Consider the following 24,975-nt stretch of genomic DNA (forward strand, 5'->3'; position numbering starts at 1 on the left):
AGGACCTCCAAAAGCATGATGAATGATGATTTGCATTTGAAACTTGATGATCTTGGGCAAAAAATGAAAAATCGCTCCTGACCCTCAGAGAGGGTCCAGGGCGAAAATTTTGAAAACTCTCATTTTACCTTGCAACAACAAAGCAAATTTGGATTGAGTGGATAAAGGAAGAACATTGCCTAGTGGCGAATAAATTTTCAATGAAAAATGGTGGAGGATTGAGTTTAATTTGCAAAAATCGCTCCTGACCCTTGCTAAGGGTCTAGGGTAAAAAATTTGAAAAGAGGATTTTTTTTGCTTATTTTGGAGGCCTAAACATGATCTAGCTTGGTGAAAAAGTGTTTTGATGAGGAAGTGAAGATTTTTAGTCAGAATTGAAAAAATCGCTCCCGACCCTTGCTGAGGGTCCAGGGCGAAAAACACCAAAGTTGCACTTTTTCTCCCAAGTTGGATAGAGCAAAGTCTGGGAGCCAGTGAGAAGATCTATTTGAAATGTCTTGAAGAGATTTTGAACGTTGAAAAATGCTAATTTTGAGCAAAATTAGGAAAATTGCTCCTGACCCTTGCTGAGGGTCCAGGGCGAAATTTCCTCTAAAGACATTATTTCCTTCAAAATTGTTGATGAATTAACATGGTAGTGCAAGGAAATGGATCTTAGAAGTGACATTGAAGGGTCAACAATCAAGCTAAGGTGGATTATAGCTAAAAAATGAAAAGTCGCTCCTGACCCTTGTAGAGGGTCCAGGGCGAAATTGACATTTCCACCTATTTTCCTCATGCAAAATGTCAAAATTTGAAGTGCAACACCTTAACTGGATATCAATTTACCCTCCAGTTGATTTTCAAGTCAAGATGCGAAGTATTCAAGGCTAAAATTGGAAAATTGCTCCTGACCCTCAGAGAGGGTCCAGGGCGAAATTATTTGCAAGTTTCATTAAGCCTTGTTTTAAAAATTGATATTCTCCAATTTGCATTAGATTGCCAAAATTGCTAAAATCGAGGCATTTGGAAAATTAAAATTAAATTCGCATTAAATTAAAAGCATTTTGGCATTTAATAAATTAATTTTAAGCCTTGAGAAAGTCAAAATTTTACTTTGGAGGCATTTAAAATTAATTTTTTATTAAATTAAAATTCATTGGTGAGCGCTCAAGGCATTAATTTGCTTTTATTATACAAGTCGGCCCCCCTTTTTGAGATTTTATTTATTTTTTAACCTCCTTTTTGCCAAGTCGGCCTAGGGGAAGCAAGGGGTGAGCGCTCTATATAATAGGGATGCTTTGATCAAGTTTAATCATTCATTCAATCATCCTTTTAAGTGCGAAATTGGAGAGCTAATTGGAGGTGCGAAATAGAGCTGGTTTGGAGCGAATTTCTTTCAAGTGTTGAAAACTAAAGAAGTGGAGTTTATTCTTTCCAAGGCTAAAGGACGCGCAATTCATCCAAGAGACGGCTTTGATCTAAACTTTGCTTAGCGAAATCCATTTTTGCATCATTTCTTAGAGTTTAGCACTCATGAGGAGGTATGGTGAAATTATCTTAACATTCTTGTTCAAGACTTGATTTTTGGACACTTTTTTAGAAAAGTCTAAGTGATTGATGAGTCAATTAGGAAATGATAACTCTAGATTTATCATAAAGTTTCCTAATTAGAATCTTAAATCTTCCTTTTGAGTCTTAATTTCTACACTTCAAGATATAATGCTTAAGAACTGATTTTGAAATGTTGTGTAGGTGTCAAGATGGCAACTCCAAAGGCAGGAGCATCTACTAGTCGCCCGGCTCTCATCAAAGAAGATCAGAAGAACGACGAATTGGAGACCAGGATCGTGTCCAAAAGGAGTAATATCGGAGACACCAACTTGGGAAACTTCAATGTGAAGAAGTTTCGAGAGGTCCCCTACATTGGCAAGCCATCGCTTGTTGCGAAGAGGATAATTGAAAGTAGCATCATCAAGGCGGCAGGTTTCCCTCCAACAGTCAAGTGCCATGAGCTGATGATCGAGTGTGCCCGCCACTATGACTCACAATCAAGGTCGATCGTATCCAAGGAAGGGAACACCTTAGCTTACCTTTCAAAGGAGGCTATAAGTGAAGCTCTTCATCTTCCAGAGCATAAAGACATGATTTACAAAAGTTTAGAAGGAGCCAAGTCAATGTATGAAGATGATCCCGACACCTGTCTGAACCTCATCAAAAAGAATTGGTTGCTCAAAAGTTGGCCTCGCCTGAACAAGATTCCCAACACACCGTATAGGATTGACTTCTAGGAGGAGTACAGAGATTTGATAACTTTGCTCAATCAAGTTACGGGGGCTCCTCAAGCCTTCTACTTCGAAAAGTGGATGTTCTTCTTCATTCAAGTGATAATCCAAGGGAAAGGAATACTTCATTGGGCCAGAATTATTAGCAATAGTCTGGATGTGCAGTTGAGAAGATTAAGGCCTACCAAATCATTCCATATGAGCTCATATGTCATATATGCCTTAATCAGGAGTTTCGAGTATGCAGGGCTACCTCACAGAGGAGTGATCGGAAGAGGACTCGGAGAAGTGAGAGTTTGTGACTCTTATATTCATCTACATCATCCGCCTAGAAGTGACTACAAGTTAGTCAATGATACCTTCACGATGAACATCACTAGGATATTGCAAGGTGGAATTCATAATCAACTATCTCTGGATGCGCAAGAACTTGTGAAGAAGTATGGTGCGTGGTTCATCCAGTTTCAAAAGTTTACATATATCAGAGTTCATGGGTGTCCTTCACCTCCATACATGTTGCCGAGGTATCCGACAGACAGGATAGTGCTACTTGAGGTAACTAGACAGTTGGTAGCTTATGCAAAGGTATCCAAACACAAGCATGGATTTGGAGTTCCCGTGCCCATCATATTGGGGAATTCAGTTGAACTATGTCCTAACACTCAAGCCTCGGAAGATGCAGAGAAGGAGTTAGCCTTGTATTCATTAACATTCTTTGCCTCACGGGAGAATTTTGATCCTCATGGTTATATGGAGGAGACAGTTGGTAAGAAGTACAGACATGAGTTTTAGGTAGAGGACTTTTGGATGAATCTCTCAAGTGATTTAGAAGTTAGAAGAAAGATGCATTCCAGGCTACCTTTGGATTTCATCAGGAAATGCAAAGCTTATAGAGTAGCTGATCAAGCCCAAGACAATGGCAGGTACCTCCAGTCGTCATATGACAAAGAAGATAAAAGAGTGAAGATAGATTGGAACGAGCCCGAGGTTTTAGACTTGAGAGCTTTGATGGTCCCTGTTTTATCATGTACTTGCAGACGGGTGGATGTACAACATCAGAAGTTGAGAGAGCAGAACGTATCAATGACTTTTACTTTGGAGGCAAGGCCAGAAGAAGGAGAAGCAAGCGTGAGTGAAGACACTTCTCATCCTAGAGGCGCAAAGAGGAAAGAAAGACCTGAGAAAAGAGAATCTTCCAATAAGAAGCAAGAGGCCAATCGAGATCGCCCATCAAGCACATCTTCTCGACATGAAAAGAGGGCTAGTCAAGCTGAAGGTCAAGAGAAGATGGTACCTGAGGTTGATGAATCTATGGAATCCATGGTGCAAAATGATAAGCCAGAGAAGGGACAGACACCTCAACATTCATTAAGTCAATCTCCCCGAATTGATGAGCTACAGGAAGATCAGAGAAATGATGATGAAGTGACATCTCCCCTCCGAGAAGATGAACCATTGCCGAAGGAAATACAAGTTAGAGAAACAAGATCCGCCATCCTGGATTGGTTGAAAGAGAGACTGACAAGAGTGATTGTGGTTGAAGAGGAAGAAGATGTAATTGATTTAGAAAGCCTTATAGGAAATTCTCAAGAGATAACAGAAAAGAAGAAGGCCACAAAGATGTCCAAGCTGATAAGGGATGGGACAGGATCCAGGAAATTGCAAATAGCTACACCAGTAGTGGACAAGTATGAAGGTGAAATTCTTGCAGATGAGTATGACTTGGAAACATTTGAGCTTGGTCCACTCACCATTGAACAGGCAATGGAAGAGGCAACCGATTCATTTGAAGCACTTAAGGACAAACTTAAGGAAGAAATGGAAAAGAATAGGAAGCTTGAGAGAGAGGTCGGTGCTTGGAGAGGCTATTTTAGTCATCTCAATCAGCCCTTGAGACGTCAGGATCCAACAGTATCTCCTTTACAAGCACTTCCTCTTGAGTCGGTTGGCGAAGCAGAAAGGGTCAAGAGCTTGGTTCAGCTTATGAGCTCTTGGATTGATAAATCCCACACGGTAGCCGTTGAATTTGCAACAAGAATGATGAAGACAATTCATCGAGCTATCTAGGTCCTTGAGATTATCCATAATCTAGTGATAACTGTAGCCGCTTCACTCACACTAGAGATGTTATCATTCCTGTCCTGCAAGTAATAAGGCAAACACCAAGACGGATCCTGGCACAAGAAAAGATAATGGATGGAGGAACTCATAACCTCCTACAGTGGTCAGCTCTGCTCCAGATGAAAGAGATTCTTTTTGAGGACATTAGCACCAAATGCAGTCAAGTTGAAGGTATCATCCATCCAATTCAGGATAAAGTGTTTGAGGTATTGTGTACCATTCTTGCCAGGCGGATCGAGATTGAGATAGATGTGGACATCCAAGAGTTGGAGGATAGAGTCAAGGTCATCTTTTGCAAAGGGGAGAATGTCATCACAGATGAGCAACGAGACTTGATGTTCACTACTATGCTCCTAATTGAGAAGATCAAAGAACTTGAACCTGGATGGGAAACGGCTCTTCTCACGGCTTTTGATCAAGTCATTCACTTGGAGGAACGAATGAAGAATCTTCCTGAGATTCCTATTGCTGAGATTGAAAGAATTGTGTCCAGATTCGTTGGATATGCACAGGAAAGGGAACAAAGTTCTAGAAGAAAGGTTGTTATAGGATGATGTGGCATCTTAATTCTCATTGGTCTATGTTTCCTCGACTTTTGTGCCAATTAAATATTTGGCTATGCATTTAATAATGTTCATCTAAAAGGGGAACTTTTTGTAACAAACCCTAATTAGGGTTTAGGTGTCAAAATCTTAGCCATTGATCTTCTTTTGATCTGGGCCGTTCATTGTAATTGAGGATGCTATATATACCCTCACTCATTTTCATTTTGTCATTAGAAGAAGATTAGATATTAGAAAGAGAGATTAGAAATTAGAAGAGCTTAGAGAGAAGAAAGTTATTGTGTAGCAAGATTGAGTAGTGAAGAAAGAATTTTGAACAATTGTTGTCCATTTGGCTTTGAGATCAATAAAATATTGAAGTTATGGTGTTTTATTGCAATACTTGTGGCTATCTTCATGGTTGTTTATCTTCTTGAATCATTCTCAGTCGAAGTAGTATTTAAGTTTGAAGGACTAAGTGTTGTGCTTGATTTTTGGTGAGATTCATATCCAAACCACTAGCTTCTTACTAATTGTAAGGACGCCTTGTGTGGTCAACTGGAGATATTGAAATTGCTTGAACATTCAATCATTATTGAAATATTGATATGTATCTTTATGACAGTATCTATAATCCTTGATGATTTGAAAATCACTAATCACCTTAGAAGATCGCATCAATTTCAGTAGAGTTGTAATTCCTTGGCAATACTAAAATTGGTAGAATCTTACCAAGCCTAGCCTACATTGAGTCATTCTTAGGATTAGATTAGAATTCATCTCTTGAAACCCCTATCTTTTGATCTTTTTTGAGAATTTGTTAGTGTTAGGAAAATCTTGTTCCTGCAGTCGAGTGAGAGCAACACGGACCAGCTTTCTCAGAAAGTGCGTAAGACCCCTTGAAGAAATAGCATTTACAACGACCACTGGTGCTTATCCACACGTAGAGATCCTACAACGAAGAACCTTGAAGTCACCTTGATTGATCCTTTTGCGATATCTTCAACATTCAAAGGCTTTATTCAAGAGAGGATAAGGTACCTTTAGGTATTTTATTCTGTGTTTGGTCGTGTTCAAAATACACGTCAACACAGCCATACAGGTAGTCCACCCTTAAGAAAAGTGGTGCAAAAAAGCTCAAGCCGCGTTATTATGGGCCATTCAGGATTGTTAGGAGGGTTGGAGAGGTGGCTTATGAGCTAGAGCTACCTGCAGATGTAAGGGTGCATAATGTGTTTCATGTGTCACGCCTTAAAAAGGCGATAGGACATCATATTACTCCTTCCACAGTGCTACCTCCTCTTGAAGAAGAGGGGAAATTGATATTAGTTCCTAAGGCCATCATTGATTCCAGGGAGCGGAGATTGAGGAACAAAGTCATCAGGGAATATTTGGTGAAGTGGAGAGATTTGCCGGTTGAGGATGCTACATGGGAGAGATGATATTTTACAACATCCAGCATTGAGATTGCTTGAGGACAAGCAATTTCAGGGAGGGTGGACCGTAATGTCCCCTTCTCCTTAGTTTGCAGACATTCACGGGATTGGCCTATCATTTGACCCTTGTAGGCCAAGGAGATTGATTAAGGGGTCGATTTGGCAGTTATTTGTGGCTTCACATTTTGTGTCTACTTGATTCTATGATGAAATAAGGAGATTACACGTATGTTGAGACGTGTGCACTTTAATTATAATGTAATAATATTTCAAAGTGCAATTAAATTAATTAATGTGTAATAAAATAATAGTGTAATAAAAGGATATGAGAAGAATCTTCTAGAAGGAACCAATTGATTGGAGGAGTAAAGAATAAATAGAGGGGGTTGGTTCATTGTTCATCATTGGTTGTTTGGATATCTTCTCTTGTGTAGACTTGTGGAGCCAAGGGTTTTTGCAGACTAATCATTTGGGAACGAAAACTCCCTATGATTTGCATAACTGAGGTGGTGAAAGATCCTCCGAGGGGTTGCAGCTGAGAGTGGGAGATAACTTTAGTCTTCCATATTGTGCTTATTGAAATTTGTTGCATCTTCATGATAGTTGGCTTCGTGGTGTGTTCAACATATTATCTTGGGCCTCCTAAGTGCATCGATTTTTATTAGAGAAGGAAGGCGATTTATTTGGAGACCATTTAGAGGTGGAAATTGGGAGATAACTTGTCATGTTGCAGGTCTGAGACAAATCGGGTTCCTTCCTTCATACCCTCGGTTTTGCTATTATTTCCTAGTTGAAGCATCAAAGCATACTTTGGAGGACAGCGCTAGCCTTGGAAGCATAAGGCGATTCTAGTAGAAGTATTTGAGAGGGGTAATAAGAAGAATTTAGTGTCCAAATCGGACCTGAAGACAAGTTGTATCAGACTGCTAATTCCCACGGTTTTGCTCCTAGGCACCCACATTTGCATCGAACTTGGCATTTGGCATTGGCGATTGGATTGGAGGGAGACAGCGATCATTTAGGAGTTGAGAAGAAAAGTGTAGCGCTGGAAAATCAATGATAATCAGACCTTTATGACAGCAGCAGGGGCGATTTGGAGAGAAGGGTCGATTTAGCTTATGGAAGACTCCAAAATTGATGATATTGCTTGCTTCTTCAATTACCAGGCTAGGCGATTCATAACAGGTTCTTTTGGCACCATTCTATGCACTTTTCAGATAGTTTGTTAATGTTCATGGCCGTCATATGTCCTCAGAAATTCTGAGTAATAAATGTTAAGAGTTTGGTCACAAGTGAGGGTAATGTAAGAGCTTATTTGATCATTGTCTATTGAATAAAAAGGAGTAATAAGGTTGGATCTTGTCCAAGGTTTCATGCCAATTGTTTGATGAAATTACAGCTAGTTGTAGGTATATGATTATGTGTCCAAATTGGTGTAATGACATTTTAAACTAGTTGTATGATCATCCTAGGGAATTGTTCTATCATTAAGAAGTTGTTTGCTAGTTGTTCATTGATGAGAGTTTGTGGTTGACATCTCCTAAACAAGTCTGAAAACTCTGAGACAGTCAAACAACATAACACGCAAATTACTTAAACCGCATAACACGCAGTTTGACAGCCAACTGTTTGCAAATATTTCTTGCACATTCAGTCTATCTTCTGCAGGGGATATTTTAGTTTCAGCTATGTTACCTCCTTTGCAAGACTAGTTTCTGTATGCACCTGGCCATGCCCATTAATAGGCCATTTATGTATGTATTTTATATATATAATTTTTGTATATATATATTATTTAATTATATGTATATATATAATTTATTTATAAGCATATATATTTATGTATGCATATGTGCATGCATGCATGTATATAAATAAATAATTAAACACAAATATATTTATAAATGTACTATATACATACATTCATGGATGCAAAAATTGGAAACATACCTCACTCTCTATCATATGATAGAAAAGGATGCTATTACATTCACCATACTACACCTCGAAGGAATGGCACACGAATGGTGGCATCACGACCTAGTTACTCGAGACCACAAAATAATAAAATCCTATGGTGCTTTCAAGAAAAAGTGGAAGTTGAGAATAAGGAGGGGGGAACATTGTGGTATGTTGGTATAGGAGATGGTTGTGAAACAAATGGAAGACTCACGAGAGGAGGTATGTAAGAATATCGATTAGTACCTGATTGCCCCCATGACTTACATGTGTAGGATTAACATTTTGTGTGGAAGATGTAAATGTAGGCACACTAGGCAAGGATGTAGGTCATTGAGAGATTTGAGCAAACACATCCTCAAAAACATTTCAAAGAACTCACACGAATAAGGTAAAGAGGGACCCATGAACTCTACATCATAGAATTCCAAAGGTTAGCTATTATGGTCCCCAAATATCTGAAGAACGGCTTACTTATATGTAGAGGGCCTTTCAGACTCACTCTATGGGTTGGTAAGTGCATTTGACCCAACCACCCTTCATGAAGCAATCTTAAAAGATGCTCGGCTTAGTGCCAAATCAAGGAACAAATATCATACAAAAAATCAACACTCTCCCCTTGTATCTTATAACGAAAGAAAGGAGCTATGAACAAAGGTCTACGTTTCCACTGTAAGGAATAATGGGAATATGGACACAATTGTAATTGAGAAAAATTTAAAAGATGCCAAGAAGACCCAAAAGAAAAAGGTTTGTGTTTCAAATGCAAGAAATAATGGAGGCCTAGACATATGCGCCAGCCAATTACGTAACATAGAGGCAATGTTCGATGGTGAAACAAAAGGAAATCCAAGTAAGAAAACAAGGCACGGTGAGGAAGATCTTAAAAGCAGCCAAGCAAGGACAATAAACAAATGGAGCTTTGTGAAGGAGCCAATCTAGTAATTATGGCGCCCTTACATCCCCAAGATCTATGGGACGCATTAAGCAAATGTTTGAAGCATATTGGAGAAAGTTTATGACACATCAATGAGCATACACGAGCAGAAGGATTGGGGTTAGGCCCACTTTTTGACTCGAAATGGATTAGGAGCAGAAGGATTGGGGCTAGGCCCACTTCCTGACAAAATGGATTAGGAGCAGTTTGATTGGGGTTAGGCCCACTTTTTGGCTCGAAATGAATTAGGAGCAGAAGGATTGTGGTTAGGCCCATTTGCTTGCTCCGAAATGGATTAGGAGCAAAAGGATTGGGGTTAGGCATTGGGGTTAGGTCCCACACTCTGGCTCAAAATGGATTAGGAGTAAAAGGACTGGGGTTAGGCCCACTTTTTGGCTCAAATGGAAAGATGGGGTTAGGCCCACTTTTTAGCTTAGAAAAAATAAAGGAAGGATTTAACATCATGTGTATTTTTTTGTTTACTCCATGTCTGCATATATTCATGTGTATGCTTTGTGTTTTTATGTGTATGCTCCGTATTTGGTTCATACTTGATATGTCTTAGAGACGAGAATAACTAGAAAGACATGAATTGCATTTGAGGTCATAGATGTGTGTCATGCTTCTAATCCTCATCTTCATATATGTTAAGATCACCCTCGCTTTGATGTAGAGAGATATCCAGGATATTGTGCAAACATTGGGTCAACAAAATCAAATAAGGAATACAAACCCCCAATATTGGTTTGGGATGATTTTTTACTCCAATGATGAAATTGTCTTAAAGTTGTAAGACTTCACAATTTCAAAATCGAACATTCTGCACCAACCATGAAGAATGGAAGATGTTATCATGAATCGTTTCCACTTTCAAAGGTCAGTGATCTCACACTTGGTGACCAACGACTTGCTAAGTATAAGAAATATTATTAAAAGGTGGTTTGGTTAACTTAAGAGATATTGTTAGGGAATGATTCATTAAGATTAAACAATGCAATTTATTAACTATGGGAAAGGTACTGATTGAAGAAGGAAAGGGTGCCTCTCTTGCAAACGATGCAACGGCTGTAAGGGTCATGACTACCCACAATCAATCCAAGGATATAAAGGACCATTCTTGCATTCTAGAACAGGGCATGGAACCATTGAATCTTATCTTATAAAACACTTCGTTCTGCAGATCGGTTACTACAGCTGGGTCTTAATCAAGTGACGGATCACTACAAACACAGGGATATATAGACAAGGAAATCATACCAATATAAGGGTCAGAAGTTCTATTATATCAATTGTGATAATTGGAAAGAATCCACTGCTCAGTTAACCTGAACAGATTTGTCCATTTTCTAAGGGTCATATTAGGCCTACCATCAGATACCCACAGTTATATCAAACTTCATAATAGGAGAGTTATATTAATGTTATTAACATGTTGATGATACACCCCAGAAGCCTTCAGTATTTCGAAACATAAACTTCAGTATTCGTTACAGAAATGTAGCTCCATTATTATTGACTTAATATCTTCTTCTATATATATGTGATCAACAACCAAAACTATTGTTAAATTAGACTGATTTTTTTTGAGTAAATCAAAGGTGACATAATAAATCCAAAAGGGTTATTGGTTTTGTGCCCTAGTTGATACCTTAATCTATCAGTTTGGAAATGAAATCTAAGTGGTCCAAAGATGGGACATTACAACCTTGTAGCTGTTAGATACATGAAGCTCCCAACAATCTTTTGTATATTCTTTTGTCTACCTTTGGCGACCCATCTTATTTCATAAATTTTACATTACATGCAATGGGTGCATCAACTCCTTTACAATCTAGCATATTAAACTTCATCAACATATCTTGCACATACTTAGCTTGACAAATAAAGATTGTACCATGATATTGGTTACCTCCATGCCAAGAAAATATTGCATTAGTCCTAATTCATTCATTTTAATTTTTTACATTGTTGCCTCTTTGAATTCTTTCTTAATCCCATTTGAGCTGCTTGTATAAATTAGATCATCAACATATTGACAAATATAAAATGTTTCATCACTTTCCTTAGTGAAATATACCATAGGTACATTCTTGCTTCCCACATATCCATTTGCTAGGAGCAATGTATCACTTCTTGAATACCATGCTCTTGGTGCTTGTTTCAAACCAGAGAGTGCTTTCTTGAACCTATTAAACATATCCTTCTTTGCCTTCTGTTGTGACCATTTCACACATCGCCCCATTTAAAATGGGGACCCCCTCTTTTTGCTCGGTTTTGCCTGTTTCTCTCTCTGCTTTTAGGGTTTTGAGCCATCTGGATTAGGGTTAAGCCTTAGGGTTCCCGTTTTAGTGTTTTCAGGCCAGAGTCCAGTCAATCTTGAGAGCTATTGAGCTTCCTCCCGTAGGATGCAATTTTGAATAAGGTGAATTCGTCAAGTGGTCAAGTGAATCTATCTAGTTTCAGTCGGAATTTTGAATGCAAAGTCCAATTTTTGTCTAAGTGTTAAATGATGGATTATGGAATTTTGTCTGATTGAATGATTTTGACCAAATTTTGAAAATTTTGATAATTGATTCTGGGTATTGGAAAGGTCTTATTGTTGCCTTGTCAAGTGGTTAAGACTCTAAAATCTTGATATTTTGGCCTAGGGAAGCAAAAATCGCTCCTGTCCCTCACTGAAGGATCGGAGCTTGTTTCTCAAAATTTTACTGTCCTCGCAGGATCAAGACGATTTTTGGATTGGAAGAGATAAAGGGAGGCATGTTCTTTCTGTTGAATATAATTTGAAGAATTTCGCAAACATGGAAATTTGCCAGGTGCAAAAATCGCTCCTGTCCCTCACTGAAGGACCAGAGCTTAAAATCTAACATTGCCTTGTCCTTGCAAGATTTGAACGATTTCGCGATTTGAGGAGGACCAAGGAAGTGCATCTTATCAGTTGAATATAACTTGAAATTGCCAACGTAAGGAAAATGGACCCTAGAAGCAAAATCGCTCCTGTCCCTCAGCCAGGGACTAGGGCGAAATTTGATGTTAGCTCCTGTCCCTCTCCCAGGGACCAGAGCGAATTTCCTTATAGGGCAAAATTTGGGCGAAGATCAAGTAAGTTTTAGGCTTGAGGCAAGCAAAGAAGGTGTAACGGACCCATTGAAGACAAATTGAAGATTGCAAAACACCAAAGTGAGGCTCATATTTGCCTAGGCGCTCCTGTCCCTCAGCCAGGGACCATAGCGATTTCTTCTTTAAATCAATTTTTCGCCAAGTTGAAACAAATACCGTGCCAAGGATAAGTGAAAGGAGGCACAACGAGTCCGTTGAAGACAAATTTGGAAGTCAGCAAAGCACGATTGAGCCTACAAGTGTAAATTCGCTCCTGTCCCTCAGCCAGGGACCAGGGCGAAATATTAGTTATGTGGCCTTTCCTCCAAGTTTTAAGTCATTCCAAGTCAGGGTACAAGGAAGCAATGATGTTTGGAACGCCTCGACAAAGAATGAAGTTACAAAGACCGCCAAAGATGAAGGATTTGCGCTATATGCCCAAGTTCGCTCCTATCCCTCAGTCAGGGACCAAAGCGAAATCTCTAAATGAGCTTAAATTTTGAATATCAATTCTATTTCATACGATCAGGAAGGATCAAAGGACATCGTTTTACATTGTGAAGGCAATTGCGAGTTGATAAGAACAAGGATGAGCCCAAGACACCAAGGATCGCTCCTGTCCTTCAGGTAAGGACCAGGGCGATATTCACTACATTGGCCATCTCTTTCAAAAAAATTACGTCAAGGCAAGGACGTACTAGGTTGCACAAGGTCGAGATGTTCTTGAGAAGATGATACGCGAAGAAGTTAAACATCACAAAATGATCAATTTGGGCCAGAACACAAAGTTCGCTCCTGTCCCTCACCAAGGGACCAGGGCGAAAATCATTCAAACATCAAATGTGCCTAGTTAAGGACGAGTAAAGTATGCGTGGAGTGAAGGGATAACGTTGTTACTTGCCTCGTGATGAAGATTGGTGATCAAAGAAACAAGGATCAAGGAGAAAAGCTAAGTTCGCTCCTGTCCCTCACCAAGGGACCAGGGCGATATTGACCTTAAGAGGCATTTATCCACAAAGTTAAATCGATCAAGTTCGAGATACCCAACAAAGATGCCAGTTTCCACGTGGAGATGGTGGTTTTGAACGTAAAAGGTAAGAGAATCAAGGCTAAAATGCTAATTCGCTCCTGTCCCTCTCCCAGGGACCAGAGCGATATGGTTTGTATTTTTGCATCTCCCAAATTTTGGCGCTAATGACATTTTTCAAATTATATTAAATGCTAAGATCAATGAAATTTGAAATATTTAATTAAAATTAGCATTTAAAAATTGCGCATAGACATTTAATTAATTATTTTTTTTTGCCTTTAAAAAAAATCGAATTAATAAAAAACGAAGGCATTAAATGAATTAATTATTATTTTAAATAAAAATTGGGGCGCTTGGGTTTTATTGTCTTATTTTACAAAGTCGACCCTTAATTTTATTTAAAATTTGTTTTTTAATTACCTTATTTTACCAAGTCAGCCTGGAGGTAATTGAAAGGGCAAGCGCCTATAAAGGGGAGGTAAATTATTTCATTTTTCAAATCATCATTCAACCTTCATTTGCATGCGATTTGGAGAAGACAAGGAAGTGCGAAATTATCATTAGAGAAGAGTGCGAATTTCATCAAGGATACAAGGTGCGAACATCATCAAAAGGAGTGCGAGTTTGGTTGGAGTTGAGTGAACTTGCCATCATCACGTTGAAGACCCCCAAAGGTGGCGAAATTGCAAGGAAGACGTTCGCTTGAAGAGGATCACGTTGAAATCATCAAACATCGATTTTTGCCTAGGCGAATTTCTTAATTTTGCATTTTAGAGTTAGCTCTCAAGTAAGGTATGGCGAAATCTTCTCTTGTTTTGAATGTTGATCGTCATAGCCTTAAATTTTGAATTTTTGAAATTTTGAATTTCAAGTAGCTCGATCGTATTTAGGAAATGATAACTCAAGGACTTATCATGAAGTTTCCTAAATTTAATCTCTAATCTATAGTTATACATTGCAAAATCTATTACTTATTATGAAATGTTGTGTAGGTGTTACAATGGCGACCCCGAAGACGGGAGCATCCACCAATCGTCCAGCTCTCATGAAGGAGGATCAAAAGAACGAAGAAGTGGAGACCAAGATCGTGTCTAAGTGGAGCAACATTGGAGATACCAACTTGGGCAACTTCAGTACGAAGAAGTTTCGAGAGGTCCCTTACATTGGCAAGCCATCACCTGTCGCCAGGAGGATAATTGAAAGTGGCATCATCAAGGCGGCCGGCTTCCCTCCAGCAATCCAGTGCCATGAGTTGATGATCGAGTGTGCTCGCCATTATGATCCACAGTCCAGATCGATCGTATCCAAGGAGGGAAACACTTTGGCTTACCTTTCAGAGGAGGCTATAAGTGAGGCTTTTCATCTGCCAGAGCACAGAGATATGATCTACAAAAGCATAGAAGGAGCCAGGTCCATGTACGAAGATGATCCAGACACTTGCCTAAGCATCATCAATAAGAACTGGTTACTCAAGAGTCGTCCTCGCCTGAGCAAGATTCCGAATACACCACACAGGATCGACTTCCAGGAGGAGTACAGAGATTTGATAACACTGCTCAACCGAGTCACAGGAGCCCCTCAAGCCTTCTATTTTGAGAAGTGGATGTTCTATTTCATCCAAGTGATAGTTCAAGGAAAAGGAACAATTCATTGGGCTAGAATAATTAGCCATTGCTTGGACGTACAGTTAAGGAGATTGAAGGCTATCAAGTCTTTCCACATGAGTTCATACATCATATATGCCTTGGTCAGGAGCTTTGAGTACGCAGGACTACCTCACAGAGGAGTGATTGGAAGAGGACCCGGCGAGGTCAGAGTTTGTGATTCCTATGTTCACTTGCATCATCCGCCAGGAAGTAACTACAAGTTAGTTAATGATACCTTCACGATGAACATCACCAGGACGTTGCAAGGCGGAATTCACAATAGGCTATCACAGGATGCACAAGAACTAGTAAAGAGGTACGGTGCTTGGTTTATCCAATTCCCGAAATTTACATATATTAGAGTTCATGGATGTCCTTCACCCCCATACATGTTGCCGAGATATCCGACAGACAGAATTGTGTTACTTGAGGTAACAAGACAGTTGGCAGCTTATGCGAAGGCATTCAGACACAGACATGGGAATGGAGTTCCTGTATCTATCATATTAGGCAATTCAGTTGAGGTATGTCCTAATGCTCTAGCCATGGATGACGCAGAGAAGGAGTTGGCTTTGTATTCATTTTCATTTTTTGCCTTGAGAGAGAGCTTTGATCCACATGGATATATAGAGGAGACAGTCGGTAGGAAATATAAGCATGAGTTTCAGATAGAAGATTTTATGATGAATCTCTTAGACGATCTTGAGGTGAAAAGAAAAATGCATTCTAGATTGCCTTTGGATTTCATCAGGAAATGCAAAATTTACAGAGTGGCCGACCAAGCTCAGGACAGTGGCAGACATCTTCAATCATCTTATGATCGAGAAAGCAAATCAGTGAGGTTAGATTGGAATGAACCCGAGATTGTGGATCTAGATGCTTTGATGGCTCCAGTCTTGTCTTGTACTCGCAGATGGGTTGATGTGCAGCATCAGAAGTTGAGGGAACAAGGCATATCCATGACTTTTACTTTGGAAGAAAAACCAGCTGAAGGTGGAGCAAGTGTAAGTGAAGGTAATCTTAATACCAAGAGCGCAAGTGAAGGCAACCTCCGAAGTGTAAGTGAAGGCAATCCCCATCCTAGAGGCTCAAAGAGAAAAGAGAGACTTGAGAAAAGAGAATCCTTCAAGAAGAAGCAAGAAGCCAACCAAGATCGTTCATCCGGCACATCTTCTCGACAAGAGAAGAGGACACTTGAAATGGAGGAGTCTATGGAATCAATGGTACAGAACGATAAAGAAGGACAGGCAACTCAACGCTCATCAAACCAATCTCTCCAAGTCAATGAGCTGCATGAAGACAAGAATGATAACAAAGTGACATCTCCTCTCAGAGAAGAAGAAACATTGCTTAAGGAGATACAAATTAGAGAAACAAGATCCGCCATTCCAGATTGGTTAAAGGAGAGACTGACAAGGGTGATTGTAGTTGAGGACGAAGATAATGTGATTGATTTAGAGAGCCTTGTTGGAAATTCTCAGGAAATGACAGAAAGGAGGAAGGCCACTAAAATGTCCAAGATGATCAGAGATGAGACAGGATCCAGGAAATTGCAGATAGCTACACCAGCAGTGGACAAGTATGAAGGTGAAATCCTTGCAGAGGAATATGATGTAGAGACATTTGAGCTCGGTCCACTCACAGCCGAGCAGACACTAGATGATGCCACCGATTCATTTGAGGCATTGAAAGATAAGCTTAGAGAAGAAATGGAGAAAAATAGAAAGCTTGAGAGAGAGGTCGGTGCATGGAGGACATATTTCAGCCATCTCAATCAGCCTTTGGGACGTCAGGATCCAGCAAGATCACCTGTACAGGCACTTCCCCTTCAATCAATTGGTGAGGCAGAGAGAGTCAGGAGTTTGGTCCAGCTTATGAGCTCATGGATTGACAAATCTCATACAGTCGCCATGGAATTTGCAACAAGGATGATGCAGACTATTCACCGAGCTATCTAGGTTCTTGAGATTATCCACAACTTGATGATAACGGTAGCCGCCTTTGCTCATACTAAAGATGTTATCATTCCTGTCCTGCAAGTAATCAGACAAACATCAAGAAAAGTCCTAGCACAAGAAAAGATAGTGGATGGTGGACCTCATAGTTTACTTCAGTGGTCGACTTTACTCCAGATGAAGGAAGTTCTCTTTGAGGACATTAGTACTAGATGCAATCATGTTGAGGAGGTTATCCACCCGATCCAGGACAGAGTGTTTGAGGTACTACGTACTATTCTTGGCAGGAGGATCGAAGTTGAGACAGATGTGGATTTGCAAGAATTGGAGGAAAGAGTTAAGGTCATCTTTTGCAAAGATGAAAATATTATTACAGATGAGCAACGGGACCAGATGTTTGCTACCATGCTCCTGATTGAGAAGACCAAAGAACTTGAACCTGAATGGGACGCTGCTCTCCTCAAGGCTTTTGATCAGATCATCCACTTGGAGGAACGAATGAGGAATCTTCCCGAGATTCCAATTGCTGAGATCGAAGGAATCGTATCAAGATTCATTGCATATGCTAAAAAGGAGCATTGGAAAGGGAATAAGATTCTAGAAGAAAGGTTGTTATAGATGACATGGCACCTTAATTCTCATTGGTCTATGTCTCCTAGATTTTTGTGCCAAAATTTAATATTTGGCTATGCATTTAATATTGTTCAGTAAAAAGGGGACTATTTGTAATAAACCCTAATTAGGGTTTAGGTGTCATAATCTTGGCCATTGATCTTCTTTTTGATCTGGACCGTTCATTGTAATTGAGGATGCTATTTATACCCTCATTTCTTTTCATTTTGATATAGATAGATAGATAGAGAGAGAGAAGAAATTAGTGATTAGAGATTAGCAATTTGATAGAAGCAAGTATTTTGTAGCAAGATTGAGCTTTGAAGAAGGAATTTCAAACAATTGTTGTTCATGATGGCTTTGAGATCAATAAAATATTGAAGTTATGGTGTTTTATTGCAATTCTTGTGGTTATCTTCATGGTTGTTCGTTTTCTTGAATCATTCTCAATCAAAGTAGTATTTTAATTTGGAGGACAAAGTGTCGGATTTGATCGTCGGTGAGGTTCACTTTCCAAACCACTAGCTTCTTGCTGATTGTAAGAACGCCTTGCGTGGTCAACTGGATCAACTTGAATCACTTTAACTTTCAATTGTTGTTGTATCTTGGACATGTGCCTTTGTGGTAGTGTTTATGATCCTTGATGAATTGAAAAAATCATTTGTTACCTTAGAAGATCGCATCAATTTCAATTGAGTTGTTACTTTATGGCAATATTGAAGTTGGTAGAATCTTGCCAAGTCTCGTCCACATTGAGTCATTCTTAGGATTAGATTAGACTTTATCTCTTGCAAGCCCTACTCTTTTGATCTTTTTTGAGAACTTGTTAGTATTAGGAGATCCTGTTCCTGCAGTTTGGATTTGACGTAAGACCCCTTGATGAAACAACAATCACAACGACCACTGGTGCTTATCCACACGTAGAGACCCTACTTAAAAGAACATTGAAGTCACCCTAACTGATCCTTCTTGCGATATCTTCAGCAGTTAGAGATTTTATTCAAGAGAGGATAAGGTACCCTTGGGTATTTTATTCTGTGTATGATTGTGTACAAAATACACGTCAACACCTTCTTATGATGTAGTTTTCAAATCAGGCTGGTGTACCATTTTTGTGCTTCCATTAATAATGTTAATCTTATAACCTTATGTCTTGCAATAGGTTCATAGATCTCTTCATAGTCTACACCATCCCTTTGAGCATATCCCTTTGCAACCAATTTAGTTTGTATCCTTCAAGTGTACCATCACTTTTATGCTTTACCTTGTATACCCATTTAGTTCTTGTCACCTCTTTGTTGTTTGGTAGCAAATGCCCAATTTTTGTTTCTTTCAATAGAATCAATGTCTTCTCCCATTGTTGTGTCCTTCCTATTCTTTTCAACCATTTCTTCAAATTCAATAGGTTTCACCTTAATGTTTTAATAAAATGCATAATTGATCAATTCATTAACCTCATTGCTTTCTCTAACTTGACTTCTTGTTAATCTTCTTTCAAAATTCTAATCTATCATTAGATTTGGAGGACAAGTTTTCATTACCTTAGTATTTTGTGTGATGACATTGTTAGAACTTGATGTAGATTTCAAACTTTCAGCGTTTTCTTCTTTATTCTAAATTATTCTTTGACTTGTTTTTTTAAATCTTTCTTCAAGTTATTTCCATAGATTCCTCTTTTAAACAATTATTGCATCTCTATAAATAATTATTTTTCTTCGTTGAGGGGAATATAATTTGTAGGCTTTGCTCTCTGTGTTGTAACCTGTAAATATGCATGCATCACATTTACATCCAATTTCTGTCATTTCTTATCACCTATGTGAGTATATGCTAACCAACCAAATACTTCAATTGTGCGTTTGTAGACATTCTTGTCATATCTCTTAATGTAATAGTTGGCCTCCTATCCAGATGTAAATAGCAGTATTAATAGCTTCAGCCTAAAACATCTTGTCCATAATCTTTGCTTCTAACGTGCTTCTTGTTGATTCCACTAGTGTTTTGTTCTTTCTTTTTGCCACACCATTTTGTTGTAGTGTATAAGCCTAAATGGTGTTGTTTACTTTCTCTGGACTCATTGCTTTTGAACAAAATTCATTTCTCATGAAGAAAATTCACCACCTCTATCTATTCTTGAACACTTTATGTATCCTTTCTTCCTGCTATAGCCTTGAACATTTTGAAGGCTTCAAAAAGCATCACTCTTATTAAAAAAAACCCATATGTATCTGGTAAAATCGTCAATGGATGTAATCATGTTGTGTTTTATACCTATGCTTTCTTTGGACATGGAACCACACAAAATTGAATAGATAAGCTTCAATGACTGATTTGTTCTCCATGCACTTCTAGGAAATATTTTTTTGTGGTGTTTTCCAAGTGCACAATCCTTGCACGCTTCCTTTCCACTTGTTTGAATTTTTGGTAAACTTTGAATGTATCTAAGAGCACATTGGGTTGTTGGAATAAGGTGGTCCGTTTCTTTGGTGGTTGATGTAGGACATGACAAAGGTCCAAGGTTCAGGTTTCCAATGCATATACTAGCTTCAATATTCTCAGTATTTTCATTTTATAGCCATTTTAATTTTGGATTGGGTGATAATTCCAACAATAAGGCTATGTTTTATTAATTATTGTACAAGGAAAGACAATGGTGTTTTTTGATTGGGTGAATTTGTTTTATGGCCTTTCATAGGATTTGTTTTATTTATAAATTCTCCTCAAGGGGTGTTCTTCAGCATAGATGTCATGATCAAGGGGTATCTCTTTCATCAATTCAGCCAGATCTTGCACGTGGTGTCATTTGTTGGGGTACTGCCATAACTATAATTTGATTGGGTAGTTTACCAAGTCAACATTCAACATGCAACATTTGTACATTTTAAGTGATTAACACGTCTCCCAGGTATTTGAACATGGGTCTCTTCTAGCTGATGACCACTTGACCTCATCTCATTGGGTAGTAGGATTTTTCTATGATGGAAAATAGAAGTTTGGTCAATGCTTTTTGTGATGGAGCAACAGGTGTACTGGGTAGTTTATATAATGTACCTAGGGTTGGACTGTATGACAACCCTAGCTTTGACCTAGATTGAAAATTAAAATGAGAAATAAAAAACAAAGAAAAGCAACAGAATTAAATCAAATGGGAATAGGTGCTTATGAATGGTATCTACATTCCTCAAATGAGCTTACCATTTTAATGATAATCTGTTCTCTGTCTTCTCTCCTACTTTACTCTCAAAATGTGCTGCATGACCCTCCAACCTTTAAGCTCTTCTTTGTTATTAATGGCTATTTGATATACTTGGTCAAAACTTTGAAAGTTTAATAGGTTTGTGTAAGGGCTATTTTAAAATCACAAATGAAATTATCAAGAAAAAGTAGTAGAAATATATAAGAAGAAATGCAAAATTTAATAAACAGAATGCTCACATTAGTGAGTGAAAAAATTAAGAGAATAAAGTTAACCATTTATGCTTGTAAGAAGCATATATAAGAAGAAATGCAAAATTTAATGAACAGAATGCTCACATGTGAGAGCATATGGTAATAGATAGGTGGTATATGTAAAGGAAATTGGACAATCCTATTAGTGGAAAAGGAATATCCAACGTAAGGACACTTATGTGTGACAAATGTATACAATGTGAATTATATGTATGGTCTGATTTGTTTGGATTGAGTGTTCTTGTCTGCATTTTTAGGTTTTTGTATGGACACAATTGTAAATGTAATTCGATTTTCAATTCAAGATGCAAGTTATATTCAAGGTTATTTTTTTTTTCTTTCGGGTATATGTTATTTCTTAATATAATAGATCTGATTATTATCTGGTATGATGCAGATGGAGAAGGAGCATTTATCAATCTCGATGTCCTTCTCATAATCACCGATTGATATATATATGCTAACAAGGAGGATCAAGCAATACCTTGACCGGTCATGTCTATTAGACATGACCGATCAAGATATTACTTGATCGCACCTCTTCAATCATAATCGCATTTATCTTATACCAATTGGTATATATAAAACTTAACAAGTTAACCGATACCAACCGGCGTGTATATCATTAACAAGTGAACCGATACTAATCGGTATGTATGCAGTCATTTACTAAACCCGATAACAATTGGTATTTATATAGTTAACATGTTTGACTGTTACTAATCGGTGTGCATATGATTAACAAGGTAAACCGATACCAATCGGTATTCTGTGCTTTATGATTTACAACCGATAATTATCGGTAGTTAGACATTGGTTAAGAATCCGATGTTGATCGGAATTTGCAAGCAATGCTGTATATATATAAGTCGAAGAATAATCATCAAATGAAGGAATGATAACTGAAGTCTTTATCATAGTCTATCGATAAGATAGATGATTGAATGAGAGACTTCATTTATCTCTCATTCAATCATTTATCTTACCGAGGCTATCATGCATCAACAACAATTATATAATATTTTAACAATATTGGGCCTAATCCTTGGCATGCTATCAGGGCTAGTATCTTGAGAGCTTGTTGTGGAACAAAAATCCTAAGTTCGTGTGTCCTGTTAATTGGAGTTGATGTTTTAAAACCGCTTACTACTGTGAACTTTAAACTTTTGTAAAGTGGGATTTGGATAATCTTCCAGTGTCCTATTTCACACTTCAATTATATAGCATCAGTGTCTTGAAATAACAGAAGAGGCAGCTATTCTCATAAGATAGAATTAAACTAAGAAATATATACATCGTATGATGGAATTAATTACTATCAGAAATTATGCCCATTATAATTTATATCCTATCTTGAAGAACATCTTTGTTAGTTGCTTTTTTTTACTGAAAAGTCATTCTGTTTCTAATACATACCACCTCCTGATACACATTTTTTAGGATATTTAAAGATGCATTTATCTTTTGCAGGGCAGAAGTTGGCGAGCAGAAAAGATTGCAATCTAAAAAAGTGCATTCTTTAAAGAAAACTGGAAGGAGAAACAAAGGTGGCTGGGATTGATGAAGTGTTCTAGTTGAACTCAAGAATCAGGCATCTTACAATTCCACTCACTCTGAAACAACATGAACAGTTTGAAATTTGAGACTATGCCTTTGAAGATGAAGCTTATGCTAGCAAATTTGTCAAAATCAGCTGCTGGATACAAAATCTTTTTGCTTTGGATAATTTGGGGATTTACTTATTTACATGATTCTGCGAGGGGCACTTTTGTAACTATTTTTAATGCCTGATGGCCACACTAAAAGAGCAAAATTAACAAATGAAAAAAGAAAGATACAAAATTAGTATACAGAAGCTGAAAAGGACTGGTTCCAACCAATTGAAAATATCCTTTTGAGAATTTTGTTCTCACCAGTGACTTGTGGATTGCTATTTGGATAGAAGAACATTGAGAGGATGGAAGATGCTGGACTGTCAATTTATTATTTAAGGACTTGCCAAAATGTAGAAGTGCATTGCCTAAAATTTATTCACAAACTTGCATGAATAAATTTTTTCCATGGAGCATGAGCAACATTTGTTTAGTTCATTAGTCTGATTTTTCAAGCAAACTAGATGTTGTAATCTAACATAATACTTGGTGATGCAAACATTTTCCCCTTAAAGTACTTTTGTCTCCAGCAGAGTACATAAAAGACTAATGCAAGTATGGTTTGTAAATCAAAATGCCATTTGCTGCCACAAGTGAAGCTTTATACAAAGTACGAATTTGTGAGATTAACTCTAGAAAGGACTTCAGGTGGGATAGGGTCAAATGGAGAGAGAGTTGGCTCATTGTATTTTCCAAATGCTATCAACTTCACATCAGGTACAAATTACAATAGATTGCTAGAGGTTTTCTCAAGAGTGCAAGGGCAAATAAAAATTTACCAGTTTACTGTAGAAAATAAAAAAAATGCAATTCAGCTGACTAGTGGTACATATTGCCTGGGGGTGAAATAGTTTATTCATTAAAATCATCTCAAAATCGTCAGAAACTCATTTTGCATGTTGCTGGAGAAATTGCAAGAAATTTTTAAAGATTCTTTGAATTAGTTCCAAGTTCCAACCCAAACAAGAGGAAGCAAAGGAAAGTGGAGTCTTCAATAAAAACACTACAAGAGGAAGCAAAGCAAAGTGGAGTCTTTAATAAAAACACTTACATTGTTATATTTGATCAACATGTTCATCACCTCCTATATTCCACTATCGCACATTAACAATTTAACACCTTGAGTGCAAAGGAGCGAAGGGAGTTAGAGAGATTAAATTGATTATTATGGGCGTCTCTTAATTGTCTCCCTTTTAGAGGCACGCTTGTTACAGCTTGCTTGTTCTCTTTGGCATTGATTACTTTTTGCTGTCATTTGGATTTCGCGTTTTATCTGTTATCCAATTTCTCACTTAACAACCTTTATGCTTCTTATACAGACCACCATCACCTAGAAATCTTATGACATCTCTCACAGTTCTGTTTCTGTGTACTCCATAATGTATACTTTGTGCCATTCTTCCCTTACCTTACAATGCATTTCCTCAGATATGTCGAGTTTAAAGTAATTTTAAAAGTATTTTGTTAAGGCTACCTGCTCAATTTTATTTCTATTCTTACATGGTGCGCCTGTACGTAGAAGGACAAGTCTGTTTCTGTTTACTCAAGCATGTGCTTTTTGTGCCATTTTTTGCTTCTGTCCAGCTTTTTATTTGACATCTTGAGATTAAAGTATTTTTTCTAAAGCTTTTTGTAACGCTATCCACTCAATCTGATTTCTTTTCTTATATGGTATGCCTTACGGTACATCACAAGTCTCTTTCTTTTTACTACAGATTGTGCTGGTTGTTGCATTCTTCCTTAAAAAGCCCATCATTTATGCTATTTTGAAAAGCTTTTTGTAAGGTCACTTATTTCAATTTCTTTTATTTTATGGCATGCTTTTGATTATAATTTTAAAGCATTCCTCCTCCTGCATGTGCACAACACAAATATACGGAGGCTTCCTTTAAAAGGTAACTTAAAATTAATTTTCCGCTAACCAAGGTAAATCAAACATGGAAAGATCAGGCATGTTGGTTTCTTCAACAGAATTTCAAGTTACTCATCCCAATTGAGACACAGATCTGAAAATCTTATTACAATGCAAACTCAATTTCGTTGCTGTTATTCTATCCATCTCCCATTTTCCAATAAAATATCACCCTAGATCAATAATCCTGTAACTTAACAACTTGCTTTCAATGAGAAGGCAAGCTATTCAAATTTTATTTAACTCTTGCTCACTTTGTTTGGCATTACCAATAGTTACCACAGGAACATGAACCATATTTAAAATGCTGGAATAGTTTGCTATCTGGCATGACAATTTCTCACCTAACAATCTTAGAAG

The 24,975-nt window shown here is 37.9% G+C and overlaps 1 protein-coding gene across 3 annotated transcripts in view; it reads left to right on the forward strand.

The window, feature by feature from the left end:
- LOC131037054 (uncharacterized) overlaps positions 1 to 23,126 on the forward strand; it is a 49,102-nt gene extending 25,976 nt beyond the window's left edge. For 2 of the 3 annotated variants that reach the window (XM_057969091.2, XM_057969089.2), the window contains one exon: positions 22,522 to 23,126. In XM_057969091.2, coding sequence (XP_057825074.1) covers positions 22,522 to 22,557 — 36 coding nt within the window. In that variant the 3' untranslated portion in view covers positions 22,558 to 23,126. The remainder of the gene's footprint in view (positions 1 to 22,521) is intronic. The other variant, XM_057969090.2, reaches the window with a different exon arrangement.
- The last annotated feature ends 1,849 nt before the right edge of the window (positions 23,127 to 24,975 follow it).

This window comes from Cryptomeria japonica, chromosome 4 (genome assembly GCF_030272615.1).
Source record: "Cryptomeria japonica chromosome 4, Sugi_1.0, whole genome shotgun sequence".
Classification (NCBI taxonomy): Eukaryota; Viridiplantae; Streptophyta; class Pinopsida; order Cupressales; family Cupressaceae; genus Cryptomeria; species Cryptomeria japonica.